Source organism: Cricetulus griseus, chromosome 5 (assembly GCF_003668045.3).
Source record: "Cricetulus griseus strain 17A/GY chromosome 5, alternate assembly CriGri-PICRH-1.0, whole genome shotgun sequence".
In the NCBI taxonomy this organism is placed as follows: domain Eukaryota; kingdom Metazoa; phylum Chordata; class Mammalia; order Rodentia; family Cricetidae; genus Cricetulus; species Cricetulus griseus.
Genome location: NC_048598.1, coordinates 161,542,151 through 161,569,822, shown reverse-complemented (window position 1 = coordinate 161,569,822; position 27,672 = coordinate 161,542,151). Strand labels below are relative to the sequence as shown.

The 27,672-nt window shown below is 42.9% G+C and overlaps 1 protein-coding gene across 2 annotated transcripts in view; it reads right to left on the bottom strand.

Annotated features, from left to right (window-relative positions):
• Positions 1-25,419, bottom strand: part of Scin (scinderin) — a 72,601-nt gene extending 47,182 nt beyond the window's left edge. For both annotated transcript variants that reach the window (XM_027419734.2, XM_035445412.1), the window contains exons 1-3: positions 25,221-25,419; positions 19,073-19,227; positions 14,564-14,725 (exon numbers count right to left, since the gene is read on the bottom strand). In XM_027419734.2, coding sequence (XP_027275535.1) covers positions 14,564-14,725; positions 19,073-19,227; positions 25,221-25,419 — 516 coding nt within the window. The remainder of the gene's footprint in view (positions 1-14,563; positions 14,726-19,072; positions 19,228-25,220) is intronic.
• Positions 25,420-27,672: the final 2,253 nt, after the last annotated feature.

Genomic DNA, 27,672 nt, shown 5'->3' with positions numbered 1-27,672 from the left:
AACAGATGTGAGAAGGTAAGCTTGAGTAATGACTATTTTATAATACAGTAAAACAGGGAAAGTGGTTCAGAATTAACTCTCTAGGTTTCTCAGATTAATTAGTAACTTTCATAACAGATTTTCTTCATAGTTACATAATCATCTAACTTACATTTATATTCTCATTATCTCCTTTGTATAAATAGCCTCTTTTCTATTTCAGAGATATATGTAAAATCATAATTGTACCATCTGTAAAGCCTTAGGGAAACTTAGTAAAAAAAATAGATAATAATAATTCCATGAACATTTTTATTTATAATAAAATAAAACAGTCTATGGATTCCAAAATGTCATCTATATTTTTGGATGTGCATATCAATATACAAATAAAATCAATTATCAGTTGTATAAAATATTCAAATATCCCTCACTATTGCATAGAGAGACCAAGTTCTATGTTCAAATTGGGGGAGAGGTAAGAGTTTTAAGTGAAGCTTTCCTTTGAACTTCAAAATGACTAAGCAACTAAAATTGTAAAACAAGAACAGGCTTAGTTTGGCATGAAAGTGGATTATTTGTGTTATGTTTACTGTTTACTATTTTTATCATATATTATTTATAGACAACATTTTTCTTACTAGACTTGCTTTTCAATGGTAAAAAGAGGCAGAATCATTACAAGAGTCACAATTGAAACGCAAATAACTGACGTCGGGCAGTAACATGTTAGCTTGCTTTAAAAGTGTCACCAGGGTCAGCTCTGCTGTGCTGCCCAGGCCAGGCGCAGGGCCCTCCAAGCGTTGCCGCTGGTAAAGAGGAGGGTCAGCTCCCTCACCTACCACAGGTGGCAGGGATTGGGGTGGTAGTGTCAGGGGGTGAGGAGTTGGGGGGAACCCTGAGAAGGTGGGGAGGAGGAGAATCTTCCTTGGCCCTCACCACCACAGGGCAGACGAGGTGGGTGTGGCCAGCTTCCCACTCTCACATCCTCAGGGCCAACTCACCTGTGCCTCCACCAAGAGGGTCAGCTCTATGGTGTTGCCCAGGCACTTGAGTAGCGGCCCACTTTTCTGAGTGCTGACAGGGGTATGGGTGAACCAGCTCTGAGAACATGAGCATGGGAGATATGGCCCTGCTCCCATCTGCTATATGAATGCCCCACCCCCACCCCCACCCCTTGCTGCCTGTGGTCATGAGAGGAAGAGCTGTCCCTGCCCCTCACCACCAGCAGCACTCGGAGAGAGGCTCCAGCACCTCACTGGAGCGGCACAGTAGAGCTGGCCCTGCTGGTCCAGGAGTGAGAGAGCCGACCCTGAAGGCATGAAAGCAGCAGAACTGGCCCCGCCCCTTGCTCACTGTTCTCAGGGGTGAACTTGCCAGGCCAGTGCTGGAGAGCTCACCCTGGGGGAAGGACAAGGGAGAGCTGGCAGGTTGAACAACCCTGCAATTACCCAGACCCAATACCAGGGTTATGACTTGGTCCAACCCAACAACCACCCCATCTATGATCTGTGGGAGCACGTGAAGGGGCCAGACCTGCAGACCCAATGCTGCAGGATCTCCATGACACAGGACAACAGGCTACCCAAAAGGAGTCCCAGCGAGGGCCCAGCATCGATAGGGTAGCAGAGACCAGAAGTCTGCAAATAAAGATATGTGGACAAAGGGGTTTACTGTGATACTCACTGTACCACACTACAGCTTCCATGATGAGATTTTTTTTCCCTTTTTTTTCTTTTAAATTTTATTTTATTGGAGGGGAGTGTTGCAAAAGCAAAGGGCGGATAAAAAGGGGTGGGGAAATAAATGGGATTGAGATGCATGATGTGAAAGACACAAAGGATAGATAAAAAAGAAATTTAAAAAATAAATAATAAATAAAAACGTAAACAGAATTGTAGTAATCCTTCCATATAAACAGTTTATACTTCCCTGTATGACGCTGTGTCAAGGGCATTTCATTTAACAGAGCCTTTGCTGTGTGGAAACAGAGTGGACAGTGCTATTAATAAACCATGCCGCCCAACACTCATTCTATTCAGGGGTGCATGGTAAGACTCTGTAGCTTTTCCACACAGGGAAACTTTGTATTCAATTGGCACCATGCTTGAATAAACTCTCTATAACTCAACTTGATCTGTTTTCTAGATTTGAGTCAAAGGCAATTCTGTGTAGAACTATAGCAAGGGGAAAAAAAAAAAAAGGTCCAGATGTATAGTATGTGCCATTACAACAAAAAGTCTGTTATAATCGAAATCATTTTGTTTATAATACTTCCACAGGAGTTAACTAAAAACTTACATCAATTTGAGTGCACTAGGCACTGAAAATTGTAAAATAAACATGGTTTCAGAGGCAACTGTTTTGCCCTCTAAAACCCAAAGGCATTTAACAAATACTAGATGTGGTATTTCTTTGGACCCAGAATATTAAAGCCATCTCTGTAAATATTAACACATCCACACAGTTTGGAATGAAGTTTGCTTACATTTTTAGTTGCTGATATACATATTGTCCATGTATACCCTCCAGTAGTTCACAAAACTATTGGTGACACTTACCATCCAAGCTGTTAAAGGAAAACAAATTCTTCTGCATAACTGGGAAAGGAAGAAATAAGGACAGAAAGACAACCTATTATTGGCAATTAGTCTGACTCACGAGTAACCAGAAATAGAAACAAGCACATGACAATTACAGAAACAGGCACATTTGAGGAGGGAGAGCCTATCTCTACACAACCAGCGTCTCAAAATTTTCCTTTCAACTACATGCTCAAAGTTAATAAGTAAGACTTCAAAGGGCAGCCAAACATCCCTGGGGGCCAGGAAATAGGAGCAAAAATAAACCAGTGCTCAATGATGCCCTTGGAGGTTAATTGAAAGGGGCATAAAACAGCCTGTGTGGTGTTGACTCACAACACTTGGAAGTTGGCAGAGCTACACTGCATTTGAGCTCATTTCTAAGTTATTTATTCTGAAAGTTTACAAAGGAAGAGTGATGGCACAGACTTCTCTTCCTCACTTCAGTTTTCCTTAGACATACTTAACCAAACACAGGAATTCATCAAGATATTCCTTTTGTCCAGAAGTTCTCAAAGCTCAAATCAATGATCTGTGGGTTGCTAATATCCGCACTGCACTCCTTTGGTTTTCAGAGAGAGATGCTTGTTTATAGGCTATAGCCAACTATAAGTACAACAATGGTGTATGTACTTATCTCTTTTTAATACATTTAATTTATTTTTTATTTTAAAATCGCACTGTGTGTGTGTGTGTGTGTGTGTGTCTATGTGTATAATTTATTTTTTAGTTTTATTTTAAAATAGTATTTTGTAGCCAGGCATTGATGGTGCATACCTTTAATCCCAGCACTCGGGAGGCAGAAGCAGGCGGATCTCTGTGAGTTAGAGGCCAGCCAGGTCTACAGAGCAATTTCCAGGATAAGCCTCAAAAGCTACACAGAGAAACCCTGTCTCAAAAAAAAAATTAAAATAGCATTTTGAGTGTGTGTGTGTGTGTGTGTGTGTGTGTGTGTGTGTGTGTGTCTGTGGGGGAGGGTGGAGGTGGGGAGGGGGTGTGTATGTATGTACCATGGCACAGGTGAGGAGATCAGAGAACAACTTTCCAGAGTTGGTTCTGTCCTTCCACCACGAGAGGCCTGGGGATCAAGTGCAGGTTGCCAGCTTTAGCAGCACATTCCTTACCGGCTGCTCTCCTTCATCAGCCCACACGTCTTTAAAGGAAGGATGCAAGATGAGTAATGGACGTGCAAGGCCACCGAACACTAGGTGAGCAGAAGTAACTGCACCCTAATGTGGGCAAAGCAGCAAGCAGAGGAGAATTGAGGCTGCTTACGAGGATAAAACCTGCAGGACTGATGGACAGCAGTGCCCTAGAGAAGTGGTTCTCAACCTGTGGATCATGACCCGTTTGGGGAAGGTCTGAGGACCCTTTCATGGGGGTCACCTAAGACCGTCAGAAAACACAGATGTTTCATTATGATTCATAACAGTAGAAAAACCACAGTTATGGAGCAGCAACAAAAATAATTTTATGGTTGGGGTCACCACAACATGAGGAACTGTTTTAAAAGGTTGTAGCATTAGGAAGGTTGAGAGCCACTGCACTAGACGGACAGAGAAAGGGGAAACAACTTGGATGATTCTAGCTTGTCTGCTGATGGCAATGCCACCCACACACACCAGGTGAACTATCTAGTTTCTTGTCCCAGCACCAGAGAGAGTGGGTGAGACTGTGTTCTCTGTCCTAGGAAAGAGTTTGGCAAGTCAAAGAAGGCTTACAGTCAGTCACACTTTATCAAAAGCCATGTTCAAATGACTCAGCTGCTCGGGTGACTTACATGGTCTATGACTGTAGACTTGCACAGTCACTGACTATGGCCCTGAACTAACTGTACAGCACCCGCAGACAGTTCCCATCTGGAAGTGGTTCTAAGCATCCGCACCACCTTAGAAAGCAATTCAGGGAGAAGGAGTTTAAAAATCACCCACACCCATGTCATCCCAACCTTTAAATTCAGAATCCTTTGAGATTAAATGGCAAGCTCAGCATTATTCAAACATAGAGGCACGAGAGAGAATTGAAGTAGAAATGCTAACATCGGCAGCATTGTCTTTCTTAGAGCTCTTATCTATTCATCAGCTATAGTGATGATGTGCCTTCAGCATGCTCACCTCCTACCCAGTCACACTTGGCCTCATACCTAGAGGTCAAAAGTCACCTCTTTTCACCCTTATCCCCTATTCACTGAACACACAGGCAATGCCATTGGCTCTGGCTTTTACTGCAGGGTACATATGCAGTGTAAGGACTGCAGATTGAGTTTATCTTTCTTCTTATCTTCTCCTCTTACCACAAGGCTTTCCTCTTATGAAACTACTGTCATGCATTCCTTTGGAGTAAGGACAAATTTGTTTAGAACAAAGGACACTTGTTTATCCTGTCTTTATTTCTTACACTTTTTTTTTTTTTTTTACCTAAAGCAAGGATAAAAGTCTCAATGAATATGTGATTGTGCCAGAAAAACTCTTTTTTGTCCGCAGAAGGGTTGAACCTAGAGCATCATGTATACGGGGCAAGCACTCCCTCACAGAGCTACAGCCTCCTTCCTCTGGGGAGACAATGAGACAATGATGGCTAGAAGGATGGCATGTATATCCAGGAGCATGGCTGTGCCATTAGGTGCTAGAAAGTACTAGGAACCACAGTTCTAACCCTTTGGGGTTTTTTGTTTTTCTTTTTCTGAGGCAGGGTTTCACTGTGTGTGTGGTCCTGGCTGCCCTGCAACTCACTCTGTAGACCAGGCTGGCCTTGAACTCACAGAGATCTGCCTGTCTCTGCCTCCTGAGTGCTGGGATTAAAGGTGTGTGCCACCACCACCCGGGCTCACAGTTGCTAATTCTTAGGCAAGAATATAACATGGCATAAGGGAAGTAGGAAAGTGGACCAGAAGCAGTGACCCCCGGACACTTGCCCTCGGTGAATTTGTCATAGCATGGTATGGCTAAGAATCACAGCCTGAGATGCTATTAGGAAGCAGCAGAGCCTTTGAAGGATGTGAGCTATCTAGGAGTCCTGTGCTGAGAGACTGGCATGCTCTTAAAGGAGATATTGAGATCTCAGCCTCCTCTCTTCCTCCATCTTGCTTTTCAGATGCCGTGAGTAAGTCATTTCCTTAACAAGACATTCCCACTACAGGATACTCTCATACAGACCCCCAAACTGATGACCTGAGACCACAAGCCAAAATAAGTCTTCACTCTTCTCAAGTTGATTATCTGCGGTACTTTTGTTAAAGGCACCCAACGATGACTAAATTCATCACTCATAGTCATCTTTGAGCCTGATTATTAGAGCAGAAACAACTGTGGGGCATGGTCCAGTCAGGCCACTGTCGGAATGTGTGCGAAGTGGCTCAGCCCTCTGTCATGGCATGGAAAGCACTAAGCAGGGCTCCTGTGAAAAGCGAAATAGCAGCTGAAAGGCTTGGAAAACATGATGACAGGAGAAAGGGTCTTATGGCTGATAGGAGAACATGATGTCAAGAGACCAAGCTGAGCCCAAGGATGTTCTGTAGCAAAAGTCTAAAGAACAGAGGCCAAAGCCAAAGCTCAAGAATGAACACAGCTGGGTACAGTGGGGTACCCAGGACTTGGAAAGCTGAGGCAACAGAATTTGGGACAAGGACATAGAAAAGGAGGTCAGACAGCATGCTGCAAAGCAGGCAACATCGGTGGTGTGTATGTGAGCATGAGACACCCATTGGATGTCTGCAGGAGAAAGGAAGGTGTCGCAGAGAAGGAAAATGTCCCAGCTGAAGGAAGCCTTCTGAAGAAGCAAAGACCTGGTCCCTGGAGAGAAAATGTCCACACGGTGTCCTAAGGAGCAATAGTGATGAAAGGATGGGCAGGTCTAGAATAGACTTGGAGAGGGATTAACTGCAAGGGGCATCCTAGGATGCCTGACTCCTGGCTTGGGAGTTCCACAGCCCTGGTGAGCAGTTACAAGACAGAGCAACAGGAGAAATGGTTTGAAAGGAGAGTGAAGTTGGTGGCCATCTTCTCTTATTTATTTACTTATTTTGATGTTTTTGAACTTGTTCAGTTTAAGGGTCTCACGGTACAGATAAGTTAAAACTGGGCAAGTCAAAGATACCTTGAGCTCAGGGACAGACTAAGAAAATGAGACTTGCCATCGCATGACAGTTAAATTTCCATGGGAGTGGGCATGATCCAAGAGTGTGTGATAACAAGACAATTAAAAATGGTGTCACTTAAAAAACTGCTTGGTGGCAGGTGGACACACAGAAAGATGAGGAAGGGTGACCTGAAAGGAAGATGAGCAAGCCAGCGGAGGAGTGAGCTGAAGCTAGGAAGGAGTAATACACAGACAGTGCCCACACAGCCCAGGGACAGAGAGGGACAAGGATGACAGTGAGTGTTCAAAGGATAGAGCATCAATGATACCACAGAAATTGTCTCCAAAAATAAAACAGACACTGGACTGGTGCCTGGAGAATAAGGAAGCAGAGACTGCTTTTTCAAAGCAAAGTGGCTGGACATTGGGGGAGGGTGACAGGTTACAGACTGCAGAACAGGGCAAAGTGAGTTAACAGGGAAACAAAGAGAAGGGCAGGGCTGGTACCTCACCACAGGAATTCCTACTCTGAGGCCTCAGGCCACATCCTCCACTTGTGTCTGACTCGCAGGTATTTGTGAATGTTAGCTTCACAGCCCAAACTTGAGAGCACAGTCCCTCCCAGCAAGTTCCCATTCTGTAGTTACTGGTGCTTTGCTGTGTTTGCTGTTTGGTTTAGAAACAGGTTCTCACGTAGGTGAGACTGACCTTGGATTTATCATGAAACCATGGATGAGCCTGAAGTCTGACCCTCTTGCCTGGACCAAGTGTTGGATCTGGCAAAGATCTAGCCACATCCCATATTATTTTCTAATAACATAATATAAGTATATAAACTATTCCCTAAAATATTCCCTATTTACTTTCATTCTGACTGATTAAGCTCGTTACATTACAGGCGCATGTCTCATGTTCAACAGGTCACACCATAAGCCTAGGGACTGTCCCCACAGCTAAGATCCTACGAAAGAGTGTGTTACTAAGGCACATAGAATTCATGTTGGTAATGCTGACTTTATCACAAAAGCTACTTTTCTCAAACATTATTTCAAATGGGATTTAGGTTGCCCATATAACCTAAGCTTTGTCGAGCTGGCTTTGTTTCAGCCACAGCTTTGGGCATTTAATTTGGATTTGTAATACTTGGGTGGTAAAACAAGCTTAAACTGCAATCAATGGCTTTGAGTCCATGCCCTCTGATGCAGAGTGGTCTTTCACTAATTAGCTCAAAGCTACCATTGAAATATTAGGGTTCGGAAAAATTTTGTCCAAGGTACCTCTTTGTTCACCTTGCCACACCCCAAAATAAAGTTATCAAGATGATAACAGAATCTTATCATCATTCGAAACATTGAGCAACAAGCCAATGGGTTAAAGGCTAGTGACTCAGACACAGATCTCCTGGACATTTACGGCAGAGCCAGGAGGATTCTGCCTGGGTACCCTTCAGGGTGCAGGAAACTTCTGTGCCATGAGTGATAGCTGAACACTCTGCTTCTTCATCTCATCTATGAGGCCTCAAAGTAGGGAAAACTTGAGTTTTGCTGAAGATAACTAACTGTACAGAATAAGGCTAATTTGAGAGCTGGAGAAATGGCTCAGCAGTTAACAGTGTGTACTTCTCTTGTAGAGAACCCCAATTCAGTTCTCAATACCCATACTGGGGATCCCACAATCAATCTGTAACTCCAGTTCTAGGGGATTCAATGCCTTCTCCAGACATGTGCACATACTCACACATAGACACACAAGCAAACACTCAACTGAGAACAGCAATAAATGTTTAAAGCAAAGATAATTTATTGTTAGACAGACTGATGTCTTTGAGTTATGCATACACTGAACCTTTGAGGTTTTGTGGGTCATACACCCATAGGCTGGCATTGCCTACGAGAAGAAGTATATGTCACTGGAACCTCAACCCGCCTACCACATCTGACTACCTAGCCCATTGTGGAACTCAGTATCTGTTTCACAAAATAGTGATTTCACAAAAACAGCTCTCAGTAGAATCCTGGCCAGATAATTTGTATCATCGGTTCTGATTTCAGCAGATTCTGAAATATTTCAAGACATTCAGCCCCATGCATCTCACACAACACAACATGTAGCTTTGTGCAGTGACAGTGTATGATATAGACATAGAAAATCCAGGTCCCCTCTGAGTCACTTGCACACACCTTCAAGGACTTTGGTTCCTTTAGAGAACTAAAGTGATGGCTGCTATCTCTCAGGTGAGAGTGTGCCCAGTGAAAGTGAATCATAGTCATCCAAGGCTAGGGAGGATATCAGAAGCCCCGACAGAATGTGGGAATAAGAGAAAACCAAGGTTCCAGAGCTTAATCATTTGCCAAGGTCAAAGAGTAGATAGTTAGAAAGCTGAATTGGAAAGCCATTCATGATAATTAAATAAATTATGGCATTTGAACAGCAATGACATAGTGTGTCAAAGTCAAAAAGCAAAAGCTTGTGAACACAATAAATCACATGGCTGGAAAGAGCTTCTTGATTAAGGTCTCCAGAGATCCTGTAGCCATATATACCCACCCTCACAGACAAGACCTGAGACCATAACTGGAGCAGAACTGAGGTCTTCTTTCTCTTTGAAAATGATACCATTTCATATGCACACTTATATAGTGACTTAAAATATAAATTTAAATAAAAACTAAGACAAAGACTTTAAAATGCACAGGTTTGAAGAACAATTGCTGATGGTTTTTAGAACTGTGTGACTTAATGATGCCTTTCAACTTTTACTCCCAATAAGTATTTATTTTTGTTGGTAATGCAAGAGTAACCATCCTACCCAAAGCAATCTACAGATTCAATTCAATCCCTATCAAAACTACAACACAATTCTTCAAAGATCTTGAAAAGATTTTAGCTTCACATGCAAACACACACACACACACACACACACACACACACACACACACACACACACGGGCACCCAAAATAATCCTGAATAATAAAAAAAAAAAAAGTTCTAGAGGTATCACCTTCTCCAATTTAAAGTTGTAGTACAAGCTATCGTAATAAAAACAGCATGGTATTGTCACAAAATCAGAAACATTGATTAATGGAATTGAAATAAAGATGACCCTGTCATAAATCCACATACCTATAAACACCTATTTTTTTATATAAAGTAGCCAGAAATACATACTGGAAAAAAGACAGCATCTTCAATGAATGGTGTTGATCTAATTGGATGTGTACATGTAGAAGAATGCTAATAGATCCATACTTATCACCCTGCACAAAACTCAAGTCCAAGTGGACCAAAAACCTCAACATAAAACCAGATACACTGAACTTGACAGAAGAGAAAGTGGGGAATAGCCTTGAACGTATTTATATAGGAGACAACTTCCTGAACAGAACACCATTAGTACAGACAATAAGATCAACAATTAATAAATGGGACTCATTAAACAAAAAAAGCTTATATAAGGTAAAGGATACCATTATTCAGACAAAGTGGCGGTCAACAGAATGGGAAAAGATTTTTACTAACTCCACATTGGATAGAGGACTAACATGCAAAACATAAAAAGAACTCAAGAAACCAGACATCAAAAAAAAAAAAAATTAAAGAAACCAATTTTTAAAATTAGGTACAGATCTAAACAAAGAATTCTCAATAGAAGAAACTTAAATGGCTAAGAAATATTTTTTAAAAATGTTCAACACTTTAGCCATCAGGAAAACACAAATCAAAATGATTTTGACAGCACTTGGGAGGCAGAGACAGGTGGATCTCTGTGAGTTTAAGGCTGGCCTGGTCTACAGAGCAAGCTCCAAGACAGGTTCCAAAGCTACAGAGAAACCATGTCTTGAAAAACAATGGCATCAACAACAAAAAAGGACTTTGAGATTCCATCTATACCTGTCAGAATAACTCAGATCAAAAACACAAGTGGCAGCTCACTCTGGCAAGAATTCGGAATAAGGGGAACGCTCATCCATTGCTTGTGGGAGTGCAAACTTATAGAGCCATTATGGAAATCAGTATGGCAGTTCCTCAGAAAGATGAGAATCAATCTACCTCAAGACCAAGCGATGCTATTTTGGGGCATATACTCAAAGAAAGGTCCATCGAACCACAAGGACACTTGCTCAACTATTTATTCACAATAGCCAGAAAATGGAAGCAACCTAGACAACCCCCAGTAGAAAAATGGATTTAAAAAAAATGTGGTACATGGAATATTACTCCACTGTTTTAAAAAAATGACATCATGAAATTTGCAGGCAAATATATGGAACTAGAAAAAAATCATCCTGAGTGAAGTAACCCAGACCTAGAAAGATAAATATGGTATGTAGACCGAGAAAGAGAAATACGGTATATATTCACTTCTATGTGGATATTAGCCATTAAGCAAATGATAACCAAGCTACAATGCATACACCCAGACAGGTTAGGTATAGAGGGACTAAGGGGGACACATGTATCTCTCTAGAAGGGGGAAATAGAATAGATTTTATGGGTGGACCGGGGGCAGGATGGAAGAATCAGGTGGGGAGTGGAAAGGGAGATAGAGTTGGGGAAGGGACTACAGGAGAGACACCTAGAATTGAGGATCATTTGAGGGGTGATATGGAAACCTAGTACAGTGGGAACTTCCTAAAATAGATGAAGGCAATACGAATGAAGTCTCCAAATAATGAGAAAGACAGATTCCCAGGTGGCCATCACTTGTCACCAAACAAAGCTTCCTGGATTGCAACCAACTGAGTTGTGGACCAAAGGGGTCCCATGGAAATACCCAAATAACCCAGGCTGTTGCCAACACAATGGGCTTCCCTCCACAAACTGACAGCAAGGCCCTACTGCAGTAGACAACAGCCATACAACTCATGGAACATGGAGATGTCGAACTGGTGCCTACATAGAACCTTCACTCCTATGTTCTAGTGTCTTCAGTACAGGAAGGTACTGAAGCTACCAAAGAAGAAAGGTAAACACCAACCCAGCTACAAACCCTTTGATCTGCACTGCTGTCCTGCCTGCAAATAAGCAAGGGCAACAGTAACACAAAGCCTGTGGGAGTATCCAACCAATATCTGATTTGACTTACGCCCACCCTGAAGGGACCAGCTCCCCATTTCGGCAGCCATAACAGTTGAACACGTGCTTGTCTGACCTTGCCTTGGTCACTAGGAGGTTAGGTGCCTGCCTCGTGGCAAGGAACCAATCAGAAGTTAGCTGGTGGCACTATGCTTTACAGCTCTGGGTGTGCTTTATGGACAAGTGCACAGCAATGACACTCAGAGCATAGCAACCACCCTGGGAGGGCCTATGGGTCATAACAACCAGTTGACCAATCAGCACAGGGCAAGCCCTCCAAGCCTGGAGGCACACCAATCCTGAGCCTGTGCATACCCCTAAACACTCCCCTTACGCTGCCCTATAAGATCTCTATGCAGCCCCTTTGAGCTGTCTTTGCTAGCCATCCGCCATGGTGGGTAGATGAAAGGCCCCAGCTAACATGGGGTTAGCTCGTTAAACAACAATAATAAGGCCTCATGCAGTTTGCATCAAGCTTTAGACTCCACCTGGTGATTGGGGTGACCGTGGTCCTGGGCTGAGATCTTGGAGGCCTGAGCTTCCAGGGGTCTTACAACCCCTCAAGATGAAAACCATTGTTGACACTGCTTGGGTATCCAGAGACTAAGTAGACCAGAAACATAGGGTAAACCCAAATACTACTGGTCTAAAAAAAAAGAAGTAGTGGTAAAATGATTCCTAATGACATTCTGCTATACTATAGATCAGTGCCTTATTCAGCCATCATAAGAGAATATTCCTCCTCCAACAGATGGAAACAGAGACCCACAGCCAGACATCACACACACACACACACACACACACACACACACACACACACACACACACACACACACACGGTTGGGGGGAGTGGGCAGACAGACAGACCTTGTAAACACACAGCTCTAAATGGAATGTTTCCATCAAATCCCTCTCCTAAGGTCTCAGGAAACCCCACAGAAGGGGGAGCATAAAGAGTGTAAGAGCCAGAGGGGATGGAGGGCACCAGGAGAACAAGACCCTCTAAATCAACTCAGAAAAGTTCATAGGAAACTCACAGAGACTAAAGCAGACTGAAGCACAAGGCCCACACGGGTCTGCACCAGGTCCTCTACATATATTACAGCTTTTAGTTCAGTTTTTTAAAGGGAATCCTGAATTTGTCAATGTGATAGTTTTGTTTTATCTTATTGTATTTTATTTTGTTATGTTTCAAAAAAAGGACACCATCATTTAAATAAATAATAAAATAAAAGCTGGGACGAACAACAGGCACAGGCCTTAGGGAACAATTGCAGATGATTTTTAGAACTGTGTGGTTTAATGCTGCCTCTGGTCTTTTGCTTCCAATAAGTATTTTTTTTACTTCTGGTGTAGGGTAATGATGGAGTGGTCCAGTAGCTGGTTTGTGCCTAGATATAAAAGCCAGGTCTCAAGTATGGTTTCAGAGTATATTGGGTTTTGAAGTTGGAAGGGAATTCTCATGAAATTTATTGAGACTCAGAGTAAGAGAGCAGCCATTCGCCTGTACAGACATCCAAGCAGGACCGGGAACTGATTTTTTAGCATTGGTATTATTGGAATCTCAGTTGCATTCACAAGCTGCTATGAACCGAAAACAATCAATTATACACTAACAGAATTGAAATTATAGACACACCCTAACTTAGAGGAACGAATGAAGCTTACATTTTGGGGCTATTCTCCAAACTATAACCTTAACATGCTCATGTTTTTGTTGTTGCCAAATCCATACTATTCACACAGAACTAGCCACACAGTCCCACTTTTAGAACCCTTACTGCTCTCTTCACTATGCGTGTAGAACAAACCTTTCGGCTTCTGTCTGCTGCTTTTTCTCAAATACAGCCCAGATAGATACAGTAAGACACAATGCCTGGAGGAGGATCAGATAAACCTACAGTCCCACTCTGGCTTCAGCTATGTAACCTTGAATGAGGTTAGGCAACTCAAACGCCTGCTAACTGAAGCAATGGGCTCCGTGTTTGGCTGGCTGTGGTGTAAGAAGTAACTACCAGAACATGGCTGTGGATTGCATCAGAAGAGAGAGGATCATGAGGAGGATCCAACTTCCCTGCCTTCTCATGCCGTGGCATGTAGTTCTTTAGTGGCAGGGAATGCCCTTACTATGATTTCAAAGTCTAAAAGACAATAGAAACCATACCTATGAGGTTCTAACATGAGGCCTTACAATTTTTCTTTGTCATAATGATAATGATTAAGAAATGTGTCTGACATTTAGAGGGGCCTATTCCTGGGAGAAAACGTAAGTTAAATATAATATACCACTGCCCATGCCATTAAGATGATATGTAATATTTTTACTTATGGTTTTTCACCTGCTAACCCTAAGATCATTGGAAAAACATGAGGCATTGTGGAACACACACATGCACATGCACGCGCGCGCGCACACACACACACACACACACACACACACATTTTTGTATGTTCATATGTTAAGATATTTTCTCCTTAGCTCTTCAGGCTGCTTAGACTCATCATATGGCCAGCTTAAATTCTGGAACCTTTCGCTGCTTAGAGAATCATTTCTCTAACCCCCAAGTCACATTTTCTCGCACACAATCAAAGACAAAAATAATCAGTGGAAATCTGTTCAGAGTCACGGGGAAATACATTGAAAATTGTTCAATTTCTGTTCTATGGTAGGAAGAACTAAATCACTCTTCAATTCTAAACCTGTCAGAGAACAAAAAGTCTTTGAAGTCCTGCACTGTGTGTCACTTAAATAACTGCCAAGTGCATAGAAGTGGCCATCTTCACAGGTGTGTACATGTTATTTGATGTAGCAAGTTCCCACAGATGTCTGTGTGCCCATGAAACTTACAGTGCCGAGGTCAATGATGAAGCAGTCACCCTTGTTGAAGCTCTCCCAGCTGAGAGGAACTTCCGTGGCCCTGACCACTCTCCGACCCTTCACATGCAGGAGTCGCTGGGCTGTCAGGTCATTGGTGAGAACATGGTTTAGTCCAGAAGCCACACCTCCAGCCTGGCCGTGGGGGGAAACACAACACAAAACAGAGAGAGGTTAGACTGCTGAACAGACACAGCAGGCACAAGCAAGAGTGCACAGACCAGACCACAACAGACACCACCACAGAGCTGGGGGAAAGAGAACACGTGAGTTGGTCAAATCAACACGTCAGTTGGTTGCTTTGCTCTTGTTTTCCCCTGATCATAAACATTTACTATAAAATTAAAACATTTACTGAGGACCCTCAGTGCAGAATACCCTGCTTTATAAAAGGAAAAGTCAGCAGTGATTGCCCTGGTGTTTCCAGATGACACATGGGTGAGCACACAGGTTGTAGGCAAGAAAGCAACAGGAGGCTGGAATAAATGCAAATGAGCAGCCTCAACTACAGTAGTGCAGAAAAGGTACCCAACTTTCCCATTGTCACTCACAGAAAAGAGTCCCCAATGTTCCCACTGTCACCAAAGGGAAGAGGTCCCCAACCTTCCCACTGTCACCATAAAGAAGAGGTCCCCAACCTTCCCACTTTCACCACAGAGAAGAGTCCCTAACCTTCCCATTGTCACTCACAGAAAAGAGGGTCCCCAATGTTACCACTGTCATCAAAGAGAAGAGGTCCCCAACCTCCCCACTGTTACCATGGAGAAGAGTTCCCAACATTCCCACTGTCACCATAGACAAGAGCTCCCCGACCTTCCCACTGTCACAGGGCAGAAAAGGAAATAGGAGATGTGACTAAGGGTGGGCTGTTCCTATAAAGGGTACAAAAACAAACAACTAAAAAACCCCAGGGCTGAGTCTTTTTATCTTAAGCTAAGGGAGATATAGAATCTATATTCTACATCCCCAAACAGAACAAAACAAAAGGCACCAAATGAGAGTTTCTAAAGAATGAAATATTAACTGTTACTCACTACATCTTCCTGTAGTATTGCAACCATCTTTTACACTTTTCTCTTAACCTAATTAAAAGTTAGGAACTATATCTTTACTTTTATAACCAGATAAGATGATGAGCATAATTATGAGCTATATTATAAATATATATGTATATATATGCATATATGCACATATCTATCTGTACATACACATTTTTTTAAACAGTATTGTTAAGCTGCCCAGGAGGGCCTCAAACTTACAACTATCCTGCTTCAGCTTTCCAAGAACATTCTATTTTAAAAAACAAGTAGGATTGTTTTTTAAACATTGTGATCTGGTTTTAAAAAGAGTATGTGAAAGAAACAGTTATAATGGAGAATCAGCTTTAGATTGTTATCTCTGCCCCTTCCCACATACGTATAAAGCACCCCAGCTAATCTCACAGAGGGAACCATCAGACGAATTTGTACCTTGAAAATTTAACATTCTTTTAAAAGAACATAATCCTTTCTCTGGACAGTGAAATGGCTGAGTAGGTAAAGATGCTTGCCACCAAGGCTGACAACTCGAGTTCGATTCCCAGGAGAAAACTGACTCCTGCAAGTTTTCCTCTAACCTACACAAACACACACACACACACACACACACACACACACACACACACCTACACACTCATAAATATATAAACATAATTTTTAAAGATAAAATAATACTGCTTCTTATATTCGATTCCACAAATGCTACCCCCCCAAAAAAATAAAAAGGCTGCATGTTGTCAGGCTGGCACGTGGCTCAGTGGGTAAAAGCATTGCCTGGCAAGCGAGCTGGCCTGAGTTCAATCCCAGGAACCTACATAAAGATAGAAGGAGAGAACTGACTCCACAGAGTTGTCTTCTGGCCTCCACACCCATGCACATGTGAGCCCGCCCCCCAACAATATCATAAGACTAATAATAATAATAATAATAATAATAATAATAATAATAATAATAATAAACAAAGCAAAAGTGGAAGGCTGTACACATCTGCACTGGCAAGGAAGTGGCTCTTTTGTGAACACTGAGTTAGCATTAGAAGCTTCCAGACCATCTCGGCTCTCACTAGGAGAGAGATCTCACTTAGCTCTCACAGCTAAGCAGATGGTGCTTCTAACCAGTGCTACCAAAAGCACAGGTTTGTGAGTAAAGTATGTCTGCTGGTCGATGTTTTCTCAGCCATGGCCTGAGAAAAAGATCTTAGTCAAAAATTCAACGCCAATGCACAGTGGTAATGGACTTTTTTAACACTTTGCTGGCTTTGGATATGCCTAGAGAGAAATGACACACACCCAGAGACAGGCAGATGATCCCAGTGGAACCTTTACATGGTGGGCAGCAACTTGGCATGATTTTGATAGACTTGTTAATGACAGGCTCTGCCGTTTGTCCACGCAAAATAGATGCTAAAACTGCTTCCCAGGTACTCTTTGTTATATCTGTCTCCTGACATATGACTCATTTATGTTGACGGCAGCAGAGGATAGTAATTACCAGCTTAGGCGCCAGGGTCAGAAGGTCACCAGTTATTTCCTAGCAGAGACTGCCAGTTGCACACTCTCTGAGTCTTGCTTCATCTATCTGAACAGAGTAGAACAGTTGGCAAATGCACCAACTGGGAGTTTATATTAAATAAGGCAATTTGCATGTCCAGATTAGCATAATCTATACACTTGATAGTAAGAATGGGTGAAACGGCATCACACGGTCATCTCTGTCATTCTGAGTGGCCGGTTGTCTCTGAAGCCACACCTCTTAGCAGGCTGTCGCTCCTGCAGCTGACCACACCAGCACAGTGCTGCTAATCAGAGAAGGCTGGTCCTGATGACCTACATGACCTCTAGTTACAAATATTTCCTCTTTGAAAAATGCTGTGATAGCTTTAATGTCGATAGAAGTTAATTACCGAGCAACTACAAAGTTACTTTTTTTTAGGTCCACTTTTGCATATGTATCCTAGAATTTGCTTTCCAAGATCCTGTTAATAGCCAAGTTCATCCTGAGTATGTGGTATATTAGAATCTTATTGTTTGCTGTAACGCTTACTCTCCAGACAATGTGTTTGGGGAACTAATATAAGTTACATTGTACATCCCAGAAAACCAAGGGTTCTAGAAAGCTCTGCACTCCCCTGAGGCAAACCAGTTGTCTGGATGAAATGATTTCTAACAAGGTGACCCCATGAAACCCGCTGTGAACAAATGGAAGCTCTCAGTTCTTCAAACTGTCAGGTTCATAGAAATGAAGGAAACTGCGGGATGTTTTCACACAAACTGGAGAAGCTCATGGGAATTCGGTAAAACGAGAGTTAGCGTCTGGTGTTTGAAGTGGCTTGCGTCCTACTGTGAAATAATGATTTCAATAAGAAACCTTATGGTTGCTTTGTCTGACCTCATGGTACTACAAATATTCAACCAAGGACATAATCAGATGAAGACAGACAAACCTGACCTCTTTTGGTCATTGTTTGTGGGTTTAGTTGGTTGGTTAAGTGGTTTGTTGGTTGGCTGGTTTGTTTGTTTGTTTGTTTGTTTTTCCACTTTGATATACAGTTTGACTATATGGCTCAAGCTGGCCATGATCACATTATCCTGCTGCCTCAACCTCCCTAATGATGGTAGTGTGGGTAATGCACCTCCGAGTCTGACTTAAATCCAACATTTTAAAGGGCAAATTAACATGCACTCAGAAATCCTGTTGAGCTCTAGGGTCTAGGTACTCAGCAGGAGCAAGGTGGTGGGTGTGCAACCACTGGCCCATGTCTTCCTTTAGAGAGGGCTGGCTTCTGGGGTGTCTGTCTGCGGAGGGTGCTCCTCATGTTTTAACTGAATTCATGGGCAGGGAGGGAAGGACTAGAGAAGGATGCTCCAACTGCAAAACTCACTGGGAGAATTCGGGTGACAGAGAAGGGATCAAGCCTTAAGAGGTAATCCTATTTAACTATTAATACACACATGATTTTTTTTAATTATCAGGTGAGAATGTATCTCAGTTGGTAGAGTGCTTTCTCAGTATTTGGAAATCTCCAGGCTCCATCTCAAATACAGCACAAACCAGGTACAGCAGCACACACTTGTCATTTTAGCACTTGTGAGGTAAAGACAAAAGGATCAGAAGCTCAAGGTAATCTTTGAACAGAGTGAGTTTGAGGCTACAAGAGATAGAGTCTCGAAAAATATTGCCCGTGTAAGTAAATTAGGTCATAATACTTCACACCATACCATACCTTCTGAAACTGGGTTTCATTTACTGAGTACCTACTGACAAATATGAGGATAAATCAATCTCTCTCTCTCTCTCTCTCTCTCTCTCTCTAAGACAAAGCAAAAACCAAATAAATCCATGTCCTCCAGGAAACTGTGATCTATGAAGACATGAAGTGCGGACCATCAGGAAGAGAAACTGTTTGAAAGTGTCACAATGGACAGTGTCAAAGAGAAGCACATACCTTGTATTTCAGACCGCCTTTGAAGTAGCCCACAAAGTCAGTAGACTCATAGCCTTGAAGTTCTCTGCTCTGCACTGGCTTGCCACCCAGATAGTCGTCCATCTGAACTGTGAAGATGGCCGCTGCTGTGCTTTCATCCTGGGAACATTCCTTTCCTGAAACAACACAGCCCTCGGTTACAGGAAGAGCATGGAGGCAGAGTTGATGCAAAGAACACGAGAAGCTCTCTTTTATTTACTTTATTTATATATTTTAATTGAAATGTAATCATACTACTTCCCCCTTTTCCATTCCTCCCTCCAGCCCCTCCCATCCCCCTTCTCAAATTGAATTCTCTTTTTCTTTGAATGGATGTAGATAGATATAGATTCACACACACACACACACACACACACACACACACACACACACACAATACAACATGCTGAGTCTATTTTTGTTGTTTGTGTATATGTGGCTTCAGGACTGACAAGGTTGTACTGGGTAACCAATTAAGGAGCTCATCCCTAGAAGAGGCTGATGTCCCCCCCTCTCCCAGCAGAACAATGACAACCTCAATGGACAAGTTAACATGGAGAAGCTTTCGTTTGGGTGATCTCAGGACAGCAGTCTGCTGCTGAAAGATCTATCAGGAGCCACATGTGGTTCGTTGTTTGGCTCATAACTAAAAGGTTTTCACATTCCTGCTTTTTCCAGTTTCTTTAAAAATGTTTAAAAGAAACATTCCTACACAGATCTGCTTGGGGGAAAATCAGTACATGCTAGTAAGACACGGGAAAGCACTCATTTCATGTAGTTAATGAGATGCTGCCAGGAAGCACTTTGGAACTGCTTTATCATCACACTTCCAGCTTACGGTATGTCAATGAGAAATACAGTATGGGCCATAATTAAATAACTTCATGATCTTTAAGATAGGAAAGTGAATAAAACTTCACCTGTCCCCTATTTTTGGTCCCGTTTCCTCACTTTACTTTACTTTTGGTGTATGAAATAATCACTGATGGAAAGACAGCAAAGGAACCAATGTGCTGATGTCTCCTGAATTCAAGACAGTATACAATTAACTTTTACAATTATGAAAGAGAATCCACCCAGGCGATTTGCTGAGGTCAAACTCTCCAGGGTATGTGACGTTCAGAACCAAGATAAGCTTGAGGAAGACTCTCATAGTTCATAAAAAAAAAAAAATCCCTAAATCTTGAAAACCCTCACTACATCTGGGCTGAGTGAAAGTTATAATTAATAATAATGCAAATACCCACACATTCATAGTACTCTCACCATGATATTCAAGTAGCTCCATGAAACAGATCTGGTTTATACCATGGTACTGAGGATGTCATGGGAGAGGCTGAGTAATTCTTGAGATTTCAAAAGTGTTTCAAAACAGATCTATAAAACTCTAAAGGACAAGCTCTTAGGAAGGAACAATATATGTGTATTTTAAAAGATTTTTAAAAATTATTTGTTTGTTTGTGTGTAGTATGTGCATATGGGAGTGCAGGTACTCGAGGAGGCCAGAAGAAAGCATTGGACACTCTGGAGCTGAAGCTACAGGCAGTGTGAGCCACTCACTGTGGGTGCTGGAAACAGAACTCATGTCTTCTGCAAGAGCAATAAGCTATTCCAACCACAGAGCCATCTCTTCAGCCTCACATGAATTCATTTGTTACAATTCTTATTAGTAGTAAATTCTTTGGTGATCAAAATATATAACTTTCCCTCCAAAGAACTATAAATTTAGAAGCGATACCAGTATTTCCCTGAATAATGCCAACTGAAATTCACCAAAACTGAGGGAAGGAAACCAGTTACCTAGACTAGGGAGATTCAAGTTCCTTTACAGTTCCCCTTCCATATTCATAGGTGACCTGTACAACAAGGATCTCTCAGACAAAATTTCAGCAACCAGACCAGTACTTATATGGTAACATTTTGTAGACTCTCTGAGACCAAATGCAGTCTGACATACACCTTTAAAAATCCGCAAGCAGCCGGGCGGTGGTGGCACACGCCTTTAATCCCAGCACTCGGGAGGCAGAGGCAGGCGAATCTCTGTGAGTTCGAGACCAGCCTGGACTACGAGAGCTAATTCCAGGACAGCCTCCAAAGCCACAGAGAAGCCCTGTCTCAAAAAAAAAAAAAAAAAAAAATCCGCAAGCAATTCCGCAATTTGAAAAGATACTGGCATCATTCTTTGTCCATTTTTCCAGCTCTCATAATAGCAGATCTTGGTGTAAATTTCATACAGAGACATTTTAAGAGAGACGCTTAAGCCAAGGTTGATAACAAAGATTTTAAGCAGGATACATTTGACAGAAACATTGTTACCTGATAAGTTGAAACATGACTCTTTTCAGATAGGTGTGAACCGTAGGAATGAAGTTAATGAATGAGACAGAAATAAGTTAATTAGGTCACGCTCTCATCTGCTGATATTTATGTATTGTGCTGGGCCAAAGAATATCAGAATGAATAAATCAAAGCCCTTGACTGCAAAGGTTGAAAAGACTTAATGAAGCCAGTATCAACCTCTTTAATGTGTAGAACTGAGACAAAGTCTGTTGAGTCATGATGAAACTCTAGCAGGTGATCAAAAATGTTTGTGTATGAATTCTGCTTATGACTGTGTTTGATGTCCCATGTGAATTCTATTCGTGACCTCATCCATTGTTATCCAAAGCTCATCTAAGGATACCAGCTATGTCTCGCTGTGCTGTGTTTCTTTATGTTTTATATGTGTATGTACGTTGTGCTTGCCCGTGTCATGTGAAACTCCTAAAACTAGGAAATGTGATGATTTTATGAACAAAACACATACGTAAAGAGAGGTTTCACAACTAGACCAAATTCTCATTCCTGGTTTTAAAGATCTTGCTATAATAGGACTAGAAGAGAAGGAGCACCCTCAACATGATCAGTAGCATCAACTGGAAACACATGGAAGCTAACAGCAGTTTTCTAAAATGAGTGTGGTGCAGCACTGTGTAACATACAGAAGTAGGGGGAGCACAGACTTGCACAAGGGATCACAACTCAGATACCCACAGGGATGCAGTCAACCTTACTTGTGCTTTCCCCAGTGTTACCAGCTCCAACTGATGTGTTGGTGTGAAGTTAGTTTTATGCAGTTTTACCACATGTGTTAATTTTCATGCCTGCCTTCAGAGTCCAGATACTAAAGAGCACCAAGAAGACCCTCAAGGAGTCAGAGAGCTCCATTGCCAACGCCCTCAAGTTGCTTTCTTTAATTTTTTTCTACATGTGTTTACTTAGTTTAGGCAAAGACATGTTCATGCCACAGCACATGTGCGGAGATCAGAGAGAGAGAGAGAGAGAGACTGTCAGGAGTTGCTTCTCTACTTCCACCATGTAAGTTTCAGGGATGGACCCTGAGCAGTCAGGCATGGCCTCAGTAGCAAGTTCCTTTACTCACTGAGCCATCATGTTGGCCCAGCAATCATTTCCTTGGCATTGTCATTAGCCCCTTGTATGTTATGAGATCCTTGCATTGTATATTATGTGTTATATGTTATAATATAGTCCTTTTGTGTCCCAATGCCCTGTGTAAAGCTACACATGAACATGGTATGACATCATTAATGCTGTTTTAAAGCAGATTAAAGTAATATCTAAAGCTGGCGAGGAGAAAGGGTGAGGGAAGGTGTTTGTAATAAAGTTAGAGGCACAACGGAACCTTTAAACAAACCTCTGCCCACAGACTGGGTGCTGTGAGGAACCCGAGGCAAAAGCTGGGTGTAGCTTAACTGCTAAATACAAAGCCAAAATGTTTTCTAAGACAGAGCAATATAAAACATTTTGAGAGGTGGGCAATAGCTTCTTACTTTCACTGCATCTAGACATACAGTATTACCACAGTCATCTGAGATATGCCCTAATATTGCGGAAACAGTGTGGGCAGACTAGGAGGAAGACTATCTGCTTTTTCCCTCATCTTAGTCCTGCTTCCCTCCCACTTAGCTTGCTTCCTCCTGTTGGGTCTATCCCTTCATTTGTACACTGGGTGCCTCCATAATACAGCCTCTCTTTAACTTCTTCCGGCTGACTTCCTCACTTCCTTCAGGAAGTCAACCATTCTTTCCCCTGAACTTGTTTCAGTCATTCTCTAACTAATTCCCTGTTCGGATCTCAGAATAAACTCTTTCAGACGGAACTTCTTCTTCCTGGAGAATGAAAATAGGAAAGACTGCTGGGGAACGCTGAAGGTGCCTGGACTACTTGTCCTTCGGTGGCTATGTCTTGGCACAGGAAACTCCCCACTAGGCTCATTTCCCCATGTCCATCCCTATCACACAGAGCCTGTAAATGTCTTCCATGTCGCTAATCACATTCACCAGTGTTTTATTTTTTTTTCTTATTGCACCTTTGGGGTTATAAATTCTCTGGGAAGTGACTTACAGCCTAGGCACCCTGAATTTACAGATGGATTAGATTGTAATTAATGTACCATTAGCTTTTCTTTCTGGAGATTTTTAAGATCATAGACTGTTTCAGCTCAAACTTTGTCCTATTATAATTGTGAAATTGGTTTAACTAAATGTATAATTAAGAGTATAATTGAGCCAGGCACTCAGGATATAGAGCAGGAGGTAGAGACAAAAAGCCAATTTGGGCTACATTCAAGTTCCAGAAAGTTCTCAGCCATCCTAGTATACAATCCTGTCTCAGACAAACACATAGAAACAGCTAAAGTGAATCTATGAACCTAGAAGAGCACAATACTTAAGGAGCCGGCTTGGGTAAGAAATTTACTGAATTAAAAAACTGGACTCTGGGCCTTTTTCGAGCAGTCTCCCGATGAAGCCAAATGGTGTGTGAACAAGCTGCTTGTGAACATCAAGCAAGCTTCCTCCCATTTAAACTCATCCCCGACACTTCAGACACACGTCCACTCCAGACCAAAGTTCAGAGTGGAAAGGCTGTTCTACCTGGGATCACTGTTTGATGAAGAGAGCACAGATCATTCACTGTGTAGTGTGTACTGTGACTGGAGTGGCATTACAAGAGGAAACAGCAACGGGTTGGGAGCTCAACCACCATTAAGCAAGCACCCAACACTGTCAAGACACTTCCCCAATATGTTTCCTGTCTCTGATGTCTGCTCTGGCTGTCTGCTAATGCTTAGGAAATCACTTCTAAATGTTTTTACTTGTTTCTTAAAAATTGCAAATGTTAAGACATTAAAGTGACACAGTGGCTTTCAAAGTGTGTGGTTTTGTGTGGCTTCCCCCTGAGCTCAAGAATAAATATACTGAAAGAAACACTAGTATCAGGAGGCAAGTTAGTTTGAAAAGAAAGCTCAGATTATCCGCACGTCGTCAGGCGGGGTGTGCCTACTGGCGCAAGACCTCACAGAGAGAACCTGAACATTCAGGATGTTTACAGGTAAAAGTAGAAGCTAGAGAAAGTGGAACACACTGCCAGTGTCCTGAAAGCCTGGCACCAAAGCAGCTCAAAATAATTACCACCGCTGAAGGAGCTGTTCTGGTCCACACTGTGTCCTTGTTAAAACAGATGAATAACAAATGGATAATTGTAAACGAAGCAGTCTATCTAAAGAAATATACCGGCTACACAGGGCAATTTTTAAAAATAGATGATGGCTGTATCTTGCCTATTTCCCCAAACTCACAAGCAGTTGTGCAGGGAGAATCTTGATTTGAAGTGGCACAAGCAACTAGTCTCAATTAGCAGATAAATCTAAACCGCTGCCCCAAGGCAAGAAATAAAACTAAATGAAGTTTGGAGCTGGGCGTGGAATTTTCTCTCCAGCTGCAGCAGATGTCCACAAACCTGTTTAACTTTATCTCCACACTGGTTGGGAAACCAGAACTGAATTTGCCGGAGGGTGCTCGATACTTGGCCACAGCACCGGGGTTTCTCTCAGGCAGCCACCCGGGAATAGAACGGGGTTTGGGTTAAAGTGGAAAAGCCGGAGGAAGGAGCATGGACCCCAAGAAGTGGTTTGGTCAAGTCCAGCGGGTATGCTTCCTGGGTGACTCATCTCACCCGTTTTGCAGCCAGCCAGGAGCTGACCTGGGGCTAGGAGAGGGTGCTAGTTGAGTGTCACCTATGCCGCCCAGGTGACAGGTCCCCAGGCTACCCTGTGCAGCTCACTGCTTACCCAGCCAGAAGTGCAGGCGGTAGGATAAGCCCCTGCTCGCCTTGGCCGTGTACAGCACCAGGTAGGCGTCTCCGACGAAGAAGTCACCATGGGCACCCTGGGGCACTGGCACCAGTTCCAGCTTCTCGATCCTCCACACCTGCAGCCCCGGCTGCTGGCCCGCGCGCGCGAACTCGGGGTGCTGTAGCTCCTGCGCCATGGTCCCGGGATGCTGGTAGAGCCGATGCACTCGGATCGCGCACTGATCCCAAGTGGGCGTTTGGCGAGAGCGAGCCTGCTCGCCCAGCTTTTATGGGGCTCGTCCCGGAACGGAGGTGGAGCCCGGAGGGCAGCCAAGGGCCACGCCCGACCCCAGGCAGGAACCTGCATCTCAGGTTGGACCCGGCTGACTGAAACTCCAGGAAGTGCTTCCCTTCTAAAATAAATAAGTAAAAAAAAAAAAATACTGTAAGAGATACTACCTGACAACAGATGGGTTCTTCCCGCAGCACCCAGGCCGGCGCATGCTGGTCTCGCGCTCCATTTCCTTCCCTGGTCGGATTCACCCTATGATGCACCCGCCGGGAAGCGGGGCATAGGAGCTAGAATCATCCACTCACAAAACAGGTCAGCTGTGAGGACCACAACACGTACGTTAGGGGTCTGAATGACTGGCCGTGTCAGTTGGGCAAGCGCAAAGAATTGTCCTGCGCCTCCTTTAAAAGCCCGGCATTGTGGGTTCCCTTGATTCCTGTTGGATAGCCTCTCAGAGAGTCCTGGTGACCACAGCTTTTCTTTGGATAGGTTTGGAAACTCCGTGTACAGTACGTCAGATTTTCTAGAAAAGATAAAAATCTGACAAACTATCCGTGCTTCTGGCGTCAGAGCTCAGCTAATCCCTTGGCATCCTGCAACTGTGGTAACGTGCCACCTGCCTGTGGTGCCAAGAAAGTCACTGCAAAACACATCAACAGCCCTCCAGGGATGCTCTGCGCTGGGCTGTTCAGGACTAATTTTTAAGCCTAGCCTGAGGTTTGAATTACCTGTTACCTGACTTCAGAGCATTTCTCATTTCTCATCGCTTCACCGACACTTTCTTAGATTAGCTCACAAAAAAAATTTGCATTCATTTTATTGCATTCAGAGTCTAATGTAGCAAAAATTTCTATTAATGAAAATGAAAATCGTAAAGGACACAGTCAACAAGACAAAAATCGACAGCCCTCAGAATGGGAAAATATATTCACCAACCCCACATTCAACAGAGGACTGATCTCCAAAATTACAAAGAACTAAAGAAGCTAGTTTCCAAAACATCAAATAAACCAATTAAAGAGTGGGGTACAGAACTAAATAGACAATTCTCAACAGAGGAATCTAAAATGGCTGAAAGACACATAAAAAAGTGTTCAACATCCTTAGCCATCATGGAAATGCAAATCAAAACAACTCTGAGATACCATCTTACTCCTGTCAGAATAACCAAAATCAAAAACACCAACGAGAGTTTATGCTGGAGAGGATGTGGAGAAAGGGGAACACTCCTCCACTGCTGGTGGAAGTGCCAACTCATGCAGCCAGTTTGGAAATCAGTATGGCGATTCCTCAGGAAAATGGGAATCAGTCTACCACAAGATCCAGCAATTCCACTCTTAGGCATACACCCAAAAGAAGCACATTCATGCTACAAGCAACAAGGACATCTGTTCAACGATGCTCATAGCAGCATTATTTCTAATAGCCAGAACCTGGAAGCAACCAAGAATGGATAGAGAAAATGTGGTACATTTACACAATGGAGTACTACTCAAGGGGGGGGGGGGGGGGGAAACAATGGAATCTTGAAATTGGCAGGCAAATGGATGGAACTAGAAGAAACCATTCTGATCGAGTTAACCCAATCACAAAAAGACAAACATGATATATACTTACTCACATGTGGATTTTAGACATAGAGCAAAGTATTACCAGTCTACAATCCACACCGCTAGAGAAGCTAGGAAACAAGGAGACCCCTAAGAGAGACGAGAAGGAGAAAGGGACAAAATCTACTAAGCTAATTGGGAGCACAGAGAAGTCGTCCCCGAGATCAGAGAAAAATGTCCTTTATAAAATCTACATAGATTCTCCAATTGGGGGCCAGGCCTCTATCCCTCTCTGCTGAAAAATTTGGCCACTTCTTTTTATACAAGGAAGGGGGAATATGTTGGGAGCCAAATCTCAGGGCTTGGCATGAGATCCTAGGCCATGCTTGGCAGGCCACACAGTTAACCTTTACATAGCAGTTCCTTAGAACCTCAGCTCAAGAAAAGAAACAACTTAACCCAGTCCCCCACCCACAGGCTCAGTCAGTCACCTAGGCAACCCTTCCTGGACCCTGGACTCATGAACTCTTTACCCTGCCAAACATCCTCTTTGTGGCTTCCTAATATCCTGCCTATACTAACACCTGGTGCACAAACAACCCATTCTG